We start from the raw sequence: 11,075 nt of genomic DNA on the forward strand, positions 1-11,075 counted from the left end.
TTTATTTCAAATGCAAAAGATTGGACCCTATAGCACATAATTTACACAGAACATTTCAATAGGTAGAATTTGCATGTGCTGTTTGGGGATGAACCTTAGATTATTTTTGTGGGGGCAGAGGCATCATTTTTATTTTTATTTTGAAGCAATTGATCTTCCAAAACCTGAGAAACCTGCAAACATAGCCTACAGAACTAGTAGCAAACAAACTTTCATCATAGCATCAAAATTGAGGGTGACTCATTAATTGAGTTACTGCACTGGACCTTCTAAATATTCTGTCATCATCAAGATTTAAATTTCACACACCTTACCCTCCTTTATTGACTGCTGAAGGAAAAGGTTTTCAAGGGCTCATACACTTACAGAAAATAAATAAATACAAATAAGTATTATTATAAATTTACCTAAGATAAACTTTCTTTTTCATTGCAAGGCTCTTGTCGATTCTAAGATTCTGCTCAGTCACAGAAGTTCATCAATGGTACAAGTTGCAAGTGATCAATGCTCAGAGAGCCACATTTCACAAAAGGAGCTCAATATGTAATATATGAGTTAAAGGAACAATAACATTATGTTTGTCAGTTTTGTAATTATTGCAGATTCTTCCCACTGTGAACCTGGTCATAAATGGCACCTATAACCTGATATTTTTTTATATTTACCCCACAACTTTATTTTATTTTTCAGACATGCTTGAGTGTTTCCAATGTCCAGATAATCAATATTCCAACAGGGACCAAAGGGCATGCGTTCCCAAGATTGTAACTTTCTTATCTTATGAAGAACCTCTGGGGGTCAGTTTAACCACTTGTGCTCTTTCATTTTCTTTTATCACAGTTCTCATACTAAAAACTTTTGTAAAGCACCACGACACTCCAATAGTCAAAGCCAGCAACCGGGATCTCACCTATATACTTCTCACCTCCCTTCTGCTCTGCTTTCTTTCTTCCTTGCTATTTATTGGCCAACCTGAAAAGGTGACATGTGTCCTGCGCCAAACTGTGTTTGGCATAGTCTTCTCAGTGGCTGTTTCTTCAGTGTTGGCAAAAACCATCACCGTGGTTCTTGTTTTTATGGCCACACAGCCAGGATCCAGCATCAAGAAGTGGGTGGGGAAAAGACTGGCCAGTTCCATTCTTCTTTCTTGCTCCATTCTTCAAGCAGGCATTTGCACAGTGTGGCTGGCAACCTCTCCCCCCTTCCCAGATACTGACACAAAGTCAACAAGTGAAGAAATCATCCTGCAATGCAACGAGTCATCCCCAATCATGTTTTACTGTGTCCTGAGCTACATGGGCTTGCTGGCCCTTCTCAGCTTCACGGTGGCTTTCTTTGCCCGGAAGTTGCCTGACAGTTTCAAGGAAGCCAAGTTCATCACTTTCAGCATGTTGGTGTTTTGCAGTGTTTGGTTGTCCAAGCTACTTGAGTACCAAGGGAAAATGCATGGTGGCTGTGGAGATCTTTTCCATCTTAGCCTCCAGTTTTGGGTTGCTGGGTTGCATCTTTTCCCCCAAATGCTACATTATGTTGTTCAGGCCTGAGCTGAACATCAAAGAGAAATTGATTAGGAAGGGGGAAACAGTTAAGTTATATCCTTAATTGCTGATTCAACTGTTCTTCAATGTCTTCCATAGCTCATTAGCTTTCCCCCAAGTTAAAAAAAAAGGTGGTAGTGGGAATTTGAAGTGTTGTAGCATTGATCTATTGAAGCAAAAAACAAAAAGAAAACACCCAAAAAAATATTAAGGCATGATCTTTCGTTTACACAAGCTTATAGGTTAGCTGTAGTGGAATGTGTTTGTTTAAAAGCATATTAATATAATATAGCCATGGATGATCATATTCTGTATTCTTTTTCATCTCTGCATTATTACATTTATTACTATGCGTTTTCAAAATGTTAAATGCAGCATGGCATATAACTCAGATGTCTTCATTCCTGCTTATGTTATCCTCATAACAACTCTGTCATACACAGGTTAGAAATGTTGCATAACATTTATGGTTCTTGATATGACAGGGAAGAAGAAAATTCTAACTGTAGGGTTTTTTTTTGAAATTTCTGCTCATAGAAACTGTTAGACATGTATGTACATATATTTAGCTATGTCCCTTAAGACAATGATTCTTTGAGAGTTGAAATCTTGTATATGGTTCAAATTGCTCACTGCTCTCAATTTGAAAATTTGGGAATTCACAGGAATTAGAAAGGGTTAGATAAAATTACAGAGAATCCACTTGTTAAATAGAGGCTGGGGGAAATTGAGTTTAGCATTAGGCAATGCAGTATAGGATAAATTCATTTGTGTTATTGTTTTTCAGTCTGAATTGCATGCCATGGAAGTAGCAGGTCCTACACATGTACTTTTGGCATCTGCTTGTCCAGTTGTGATTGACACATTTCCTTTTATACAACCTGAGAATGTGGACAATAACCTTGATAGTGAGACCAACCATGTATATGATTAATCCCCACTCATCCTTGTTGATTATGGCAGGGGCATAGCGGGGGGGGGGGTGCTGGGGCTATCGTCCCAGGTGCATTAAAATGTGGTGCAGCAATCCTTTTCTCTGTCCTTCAGTTTACTGCAGCAACATAGCAGAAGTTTGACAGAGAAAGGGTATGTTTTTTTCTTGTGTGGATGGCATTTTGGGGCAGTTCGATTTCCCCAAGTTTCTCTACCTCCCCACCAAACCCTCCCACAACTCACTTGACCGAAGCTGTCAGAAAGCAAGTCAGTACAGAGAAACATCTTACATTGATTCAGTGCAGCAACTACTATTCAGCAACTACTGCATATGAGTACAATTTATTCAGGTGTTTTTTAAAATTACATTACTGCGACTGTTAGGTTTGATGATAAAGACAGGAAGGCCTTCCTGAGTTTCTAAGTTCTGCTTGGGCAAGAAGTTGCTGCACATCACATCATCCTTACTATTGGTCATAGTGGCTGGGGCTGATGAGAGTTAACTAACATATTGAATCCAGAGACACTTCACCTGTATGCTTAGGCATTGCTGACTAACATGGCTAAGAAGTGATACTACCCTGACTGAATGTATGAACTGGACCCAAGTCTTCTTTATATGTCTGGGCTACTATCCAATTCATCTACAGATAAATTGCAGTGTGAGCCAGGCTTTCTGTGTGAGTGACCTATTGTGTCGAGTTCCAATTAACATGATATTCATCCTCATTTTTTAAAAATGAAGATCATAAGCAGTGGGCTGCTGTAAAAGAATATTTCTTATTCTTGTTGACATATTCTTGTTATAATTATGGCATAACTATGAATCAATAATCATATTTGAATCCATATATATATATCTCACTGTCCCAGAGGATTGTGTTAATTGGGCATGCTAATATAAATTGTTCCTCTTGTGATCAAGGTGGATGAAAATGGTTTCAACGCTGTAATCTCAGGAGTTCTACACCACTCAAATGTAGGGCCTCCTTGGTATTTTGCAACTGATTGCACACACAAAAAAAGAGGAAAGTCTTGGTTTCATTCCATCTCAATCTCTAGCATGGTGGCTAAAGATTTGCAGAGTATCACATCACTTGACATAGCTAGGGCATAAGAAGACCAAGAAGAATCATGTAATATTTGAAGCAACCAGCTTCAATAAGGTAAATAAATATTAATATGTTTTAACCTGTCCCACCAGAAACATGATTTAGTAATAAAAAATGAAAGTATATGTACTGAGTATCGAGTTAGTGTTAATACAAATAGTTAGGTAATACATCCTCCGATTCACCAGGAGCAGATTTTTGTTGCAGAAATATTGGTGTTCTACTCACATTATATATCTTAACAGAAGAGATGATTGCATGCTGTATTCAAAGAGTGTGCAATTTGTCCACCTGTGTACACAAATAGTCCAGCTTTACAAATCAATAGGTGTTCCATCTTTTGCACAAATGCTTGTACATGTGTAGAGACAGTTTGTACCTGTTCAGTGTATCCTGTGAACAAGCCTATATATGTTTTTTCTTTCAATATTTCTCTATGAGTAACACTTCTACTGAATCTTTTGTCAGACTGAATAATAAATAGATATGAAGAGAAAGAGCTAGCACTGAGCTAAAACAGCACTTATCTTTACAGTTTTATTGGAGAGCTGAAACACAACCTGTAATATATGTATGCATCATATGAATATCCCTGTCCTATGCCTATAGGGCACTCAGTAGCCCAGATCAGCAAACCAAATCCCCAAAGAGAAGTGTTGTCACTTCTCTGATGATATGCAATGGTTCCCCTGTTTCACCTGGCTTGACCTTCATGGCTTGACCTTCACCATTTATTTCCCCGAATTCATGGTGGAAACCAGTGCCTTTTTTCAGAGGTTCTCAAGAATACACTGTACCAGCACTTTTTCTTCTTCTAGAAGAAAAGCACTGGTTAAAGATGTGTCACTTATTGTAATAACTTCATGGTGGGTACCAGAACTGGTGGAAACTGTTCGTGTGAAGCAGTGATATTCCCTATAATCTGATTTTGAACACACAATCCTAATTCCAAATTTGAACCCAATAAAATATCCATGATAATCTCTCACCAATTCTGCTACGATACTTCATAACAAAAATTAACTGAGGTCAAATCTGGTTATTTTGACTTCAAAGGAAATTCAATTGCTTAGCTTCAAGATCACTACCAAGTAAAACTGGTATGGTTATCCTTCCCTCCAAACCAATTTTTCTCTCTCTACCCCCCAATACTCAGAAAGAAAGAGAAGAAGTGAGCTGAGACTGCACTAGCACCCTGATGTAAATCATCCTCTCCCTGGTCATCTGGTTGACTATTTGATGGGAGAATGATAATCCCCATTCTACAGCTAACCTCCATTTATTAGCAGAGGAGAGAGGACTGTGTGCCTTTGTGTTTCTGCCTGCCTATGTGTGTCCTGTAAATGTAAAAGGGAGCATTTATGGGTAGCCACACCCACTTTAGTTGCATCTGTCCATTTTGGGTTTCTCTCATTTTTATAGTTTCAACTTCACATTTCTGCATCAGTTTCTGATTTTTTTGTTTAAGTCCTTGTGAAAATTCAGTAAGATTTTAATGCACCCCCCCAAAAAAAATACACATTTTGTATGTAATTTTTCCAGTTATACACACATTTTCATGCAAATTCCCTTAATAGGGTAATATCAATGGTAGGGTGTTTTGCCTACAGCAATGAAACTTTGCAGGCTGCTCCAGACCATAGTTAGTAGTAGAAGGCTCAGAATTCAAGCTCTGCAATCTCCAGTTAAAAGGCATAGGTAGCAGATGAAGGACCTCTCCCTCTCTCTCTTTGCCTAAGAGCCTGGGGAGCGGCTGCAGTCAAAGCAGACAATACTGTGCTAGACAGGCAAATATTCTGAAGTGCTGTACAGCTCCACGACTAGAACTATAGTCTGGTTCACACACATGCATATTCATTGACTGTAGTAAGGTAATAACTTAGATAAGGGTATTAGTCACTGCAGATAAAACACTGCAAACTGAAATGTCATGTTTCCCCACATCACATTAGGTTACCCACATGTGTCATTGGACTTTGGCGTACAAGCCAAATCAGCCTATTAGCCTAGGGTTGTGGCATGCCAGGTACTTAACATTCACTGTCCACTTCCCAAGGTCTATGCAATCAAGCTCCAAGACAGAGATGGAAATCTATGGTCTCCAATTGGAGGTTGGAGTCCATCAGTTACAACCAACATATCCAATGGTCTGGGATAATAAGAACTGTAGTCTAAGAACACCTGAAGGACCATAAGTTTTCCATCCCTGATGTAAGAGATTTGTTCTAGTTTTCCATGAGACTTTACATATTCACACACATAAGATGAACTTCTCTCTTTTTTAAAAGCAAAAACAAAACCCAACATGTTATTTTTGGTTGTCTTACAGAGCAAAGAGCGGCAGAGGAAGTAATCTTTCTTATAAGAAGCTGATGCCATGAAATAAAAGCAAGAAAATTATTATGTTTCACATCTTCACCAGGAGCACTGAACATGCAGAAAACAAAGATGATCAAAAGTGATTAGGCTACTAGTCAGACATTAGTTTAAAAGAAAACAAGCAGGGGTCATGATTATGGATGAATTAAACAATGAATAGGTTGGTGGTGAAATAGTAGACTGCTAGATGTAGATACAAACAGCAGTACTGAAGAAGCTAAATATCTCAGTGAGGCCATGAGTCATCAAGAAAATGCCACAACTTTGTCTGCATTCATACTGGTGGGTTTTTCAGAGACTCACAAGTTCCATGTGTTAATATTTGTAGTGCTGCTCTCCCTCTATATAATCACCTTAATGATCAATAGCTTGATAATTCTGCTTGTAAAATCTGACCCTATGCTTAACACTCCAATGTATTTTTTCCTTATGCATTTGGCCAGCTTGGAGGGATGCTATATGTCAGTCATAATCCCCAAATTATTAGAGAATTTGCTGGTGAATGCTACATTTATTTCCTTCATGGGATGTGCCATGCAAATGTTCTTCTTCCTGTTTTTTGGGGTTGCTGAGTGTTTTCTTCTAGCTGCCATGGCATTTGACCGCTACGTTGCAATATGCCACCCTTTGCATTACACAATTATCATGAGGAGAAATGTTTGCTGGATAATGGTGACTGGCTCATACATTTGTGGGACTGCAGTTGGGCTGGTCCACACTACTGTCACATTTCGCCTGCAATTTTGTGGTGTGATCATCAACCACTTCTTCTGTGAAATACAGCCACTGTTAGAACTAGTCTGTGGAGACACCTTCCTAAATGAAGTCCAAGTAATTGGAATTGCTCTGATGGCTATCATGTTACCATTCGTGCTGATCATCCTATCTTACATGGGCATTATCTTTACCATCATGGGGATGCCAGTCTTGGAGAGGAGATATAAAGCCTTCTCCACGTGCTCCTCACATTTAATAGTTGTTATTCTCTTCTATGGTACATCTAGTTCCATGTACTTAAAACCCAAATCCAGCTACTCTCCACCTCTGGACAAGCTTTTATCATTTTCCTATACTGTTGTAACACCACTGTTAAATCCAATTATCTACAGCCTAAGAAACAAGGAAATGCAGGGAGCCCTAATAAAACTATGGAAGAAAAAGGTTTTGATAAAAGTTTATAAGTGACTTGATGAATAGACAAAATAAATTATGTTGAAATGAATTTTAAAATGTCTCAAATTCATTGTTAGATTTGGTGATTCTAAATCTTATGCAAAATGCAGCATTAATATGCTTATTATGTATTTTATGATTATTGTTTTATGTTTGCATGCTATGCTTCTTTATTTTGTTACTGAGTTGTAAACTGTCCTATGACCTTTTGACAAAGTGTGGAAAATAAATCTATTTTCTTACAGGAAATGAATTATTCTACCTCCAATTGCAGTGATGTGTGTTAGGTCCCACCCCCACCCCCGCCTCATTTTTTAATTCATCCCTTCTTTCTGCATATAATTGTTTTCCTGCCATTCTACTGGAACAATGAGAGAAAGTGTGTTTGTGTGAGAAAGACTAGAGATACCACTATCTTCCCTATAATTATTGAAAATACAGTGCTTGAGTCTTTTCACTGTAAAAGCTCCAGAGAATTTAAGAACTAACTGGCAACACCAATAGGAAAACAAATTAAATCAATTGAAGAACCTTGCAAAACCTTGCATCAGTTGTGAGATCTACTATAAATGCTCTAAAGATTATTGAAAACTGTATTGAGCAAGGATATAGCAGGTCTTTGTCATGATTGACATGAATAATATCTCAAAAGAGCCAGCATGGAACAAGGTTATCTATAACATTGCATCCTGTCCATATTCATGCTATGTCTTGTAAGCTACTGCAGTCAGTGAGAATGAATAAGGCTTATGGGCTGCAATGACATAAGATGCTACTCGTGCTGCTGCTGTTGCTACAGCTCCTGCCCCAGGCCACCAATAATAATTTGAAGGAAAAATGCAAAGCAACAGCTCACAGATATGAAGATGATTTTTTAAAGCCAGGGGACCATGTTATTGGTGCAGTTTTGTCTCTGCGCATGGGTGTATATCCTGATGACTCCTTTAAGATGCTACCCGAGAGCTTCAGCAAACGTGTGTTCCAGTTAAGTGTGCATATGTTTAAACAAATGACAGTATCTAAGTAGTTCCAGTTTTCCTTCTTATTGAACATTCCTCCTGATTTGTTTGCACAAAGCTTGCACTGAGTTTAGATTGTGTCAACTCTTCATTGAGTATTCGTTCTCTTTTTATTTTGGGGAAGGGAGATGATATGATGTTTCAGCAAGCAATCTTTATCTCACCTTTGTCTTTATCTTACCTTTACCTTATCTCACACTTTCCACTACATTATTCCATCACCTTTCAAGCAAAGCGTGTTCTCCTTCATGGAGAACACGTGTTGCGGTGGGGGCCGCCAGGACACTCCAAAGTTGGGGGCGGGCTAACTGATCATTGGCCACTGATGCGATTGGGGCTTCCCTTGTTCTTGGGAAGAAATTAATGTTGCCATTTATTGATTGACAGCCAGAAATGCTAAAACTCCTTGCACGAGGCTAGGGCTTCCTCTTTTCGCCCGTGCAGCGGATTGCCCGTCCCTCCCTCCCTAGAATAGGGTTGTTCGCTTTGACCTTGCTATGCCTGTCATGGGGTCGTCTGCTTTGGAGCAGGGGCCTGGTAGGAATTTTGTCCATCTGGCTGATTGGCTGGGGCCATTTGGTTTTTGCCTACTGCGTAGCAAATCGTCACAACTTGTAAGGTTGCGGTTAGGCATTGGTTTATGGTTTGGTTGGTTGAGGGGCATGGATTGGCTGTGCCTGCCCCTCTAATGCTGCTGCTGCAAGGGATTCCGTTAAAGGAATTGGGGGCTAACTATTGCTTGTCCACTCTGTCAAGGGGGCTCGGGCCATAGCAATGAGCTCCTGGTTGCATTTGGGGTGAGGGCAGATTCCCTGCTCCGCGTAACCCCCAAGTATATTCCCCCATTCTGACTTTCGCATCGTGCGGAATGTCAGTCTGTCCCCCATGGTGGGGACAGATAGTCGCAACCAATGCCTAAGCAACCACTCACAAATTTGTATTTTAATAAAGTTGTGGCCAAAATTATGCCAAAAACCTTAAACAAAAATTCTGTGTGATGTGTGAGTTATTGGGGTGGACCTGGGGACCTCGACACGCAATTGTTATACCACACTTTCCAGCTTCCTTTATCACAGAAAGTCCAATTTTGGTGGGAAGCAGGCTTATTGTGCAGATGCACTAATTGTGCAACCCGAATGTGGTAGTTTGTGAATGAATCTCAACCCAAATTAGTGATTGTATAAAGGCAAACCCAGATTCTGAGCATTTAAGGCCAATTTATACAACCTTTAGAGCACGGGGGAGTGTAGGCAAATGGAGACCACTTCATCCACTGCCGAGCGAGAGGTTGTTTTACCCAGCTCACAGTTTGACAACAGAACAATCATTCACCAGCCTGCATCTGAAAGCCTTGCAATAGCACATTGAATGTGTAGTAGGTTTTTGATTGAGAGAAGATTGATTTTGATTGCTTGGGAGAACACTGAAGCAATGAAAGAAACCCTTTGTAGTGGGTTAAATGCCCCATAAGCAAGTCCTAAGTGTAAGCACTTAGGCACATGTTTCTGGAGTAAAAGCTTGTGTGGATTGGGCTGTTGCTTGGGAATTTGTAGGCCGCGGCACCAATGGACAGAAAATAGCATGTAGTAAATATCCCCAAAATGTTTGGTGTAAAATAGATTTGTAATAGGTATTATAAGTTTGCACAAGAGATCCTAGGAATCATAGAATCATAGAACTGTAGAGTTGGAAGGGACCCAAAGGAACATCCAGTCCAAGTCCTGCAATGCAGAAACCACAGCTAAGACTCAGGCTTATTTGTGTCTATGCGGTAAATAACTTTGCCAGTGTGATGTAGTGGTTAGAGTGATGCACTAGGACTGGGAAGAGACCCAGGATCAAAACTCCACTCAGCTATGAAGCTCGCTGGGTGACCTTGGGCCAATCAGTACCTCTCTCAGCCTAACCCAGGGTAATTTGGAACTTATAGTATGCAGCAGAAAATCACTGATGTCACCAAGAGCTCCCTGGAGGAAAGGGAGGAAAATGAATAAATAAACATGTATTAAAACCCCAAATTGTACTGCTGAAATAATTCAGCACTCCTAATATGCTGGTTGAGGGGTGCTGGGCTATGGCACATGCCCAGCGAGGCCAGTAGGTCATGGCTCCAGCCTTGAGCCCTGAGTTGGAGGAGCTGGCAGAGTGTGGAGCTTCTATATCAACCACGGGGAGTTGACTCAGGCTCCCAACGTGGATTAATCCTAGAATCGTAAAGTTGGACATGACCCCAATATCTATGTCTCTGTTCCCAAAGTGTATACCTTTCTTGTAATGAAGGTCAGTCTTAAATAACTTAATATGTGTTCACAAATTACAGAAAATACAGGTGCACACACTCTCACTACACATGTGTACACTTATTGATTTCTGTAGCTCAAATACGTACACAGATTGCAAAATGAATCCCAAATACAAAATGCAAGTGTGTTTCAGGTCTGAAATGGCTGCTCTCTGTTATATTGCTGTCAGTGCTTTTCAATGGAGAAGACTATAGTCGTATGCATGTAAAATAACTACAGTGTTTAAGATCTGTTCAATGACCAATGCATGACCAGATTTCTGGATATCCACTCAAACCGTGCGGTTTTATAACCACGTAGCTGTGTGCGGGTATTTTGAAAAAGCATAAGGGAAAACCTTTGTCTTCTCTTTCTGAGCCATGGTGGTTATCAGCTGTGAAATACATTATCAATTGGGTCTCTTTGCAACCGGCGAGTAGGTGAGAGAAAGAAGTGCTGTGCAAATAAAAAATATATATTACTGTTTTTGTAGGTTGATGAAAAAGAATTATCAGCATGTCTTTGCCTTCAATTTTGCTATTGATGAGATCAACAAAGATTCAAACCTTCTACCCAATTCTACTCTGGGATTCCAGATCTATGATAATATGTTCCAAGCAAGATTAAACTATGATATCA

The 11,075-nt window shown here is 39.7% G+C and overlaps 1 protein-coding gene across 1 annotated transcript; it reads left to right on the forward strand.

Annotated features, from left to right (window-relative positions):
* Nucleotides 1-5,223: 5,223 nt before the first annotated feature.
* Nucleotides 5,224-7,147, forward strand: LOC308571683 (olfactory receptor 10A3-like; the record flags this gene model as incomplete). The annotated part of the gene is made up of 1 exon (XM_081167326.1): nucleotides 5,224-7,147. The coding sequence occupies exon 1, from the start codon at nucleotides 6,200-6,202 to the stop codon at nucleotides 7,145-7,147; it is 948 nt and encodes a 315-aa protein (XP_081023452.1). The 5' UTR covers nucleotides 5,224-6,199.
* Nucleotides 7,148-11,075: the final 3,928 nt, after the last annotated feature.

This window comes from Podarcis bocagei (genome assembly GCF_964188305.1).
Source record: "Podarcis bocagei genome assembly, chromosome: 13".
Lineage (NCBI taxonomy): Eukaryota > Metazoa > Chordata > Lepidosauria > Squamata > Lacertidae > Podarcis > Podarcis bocagei.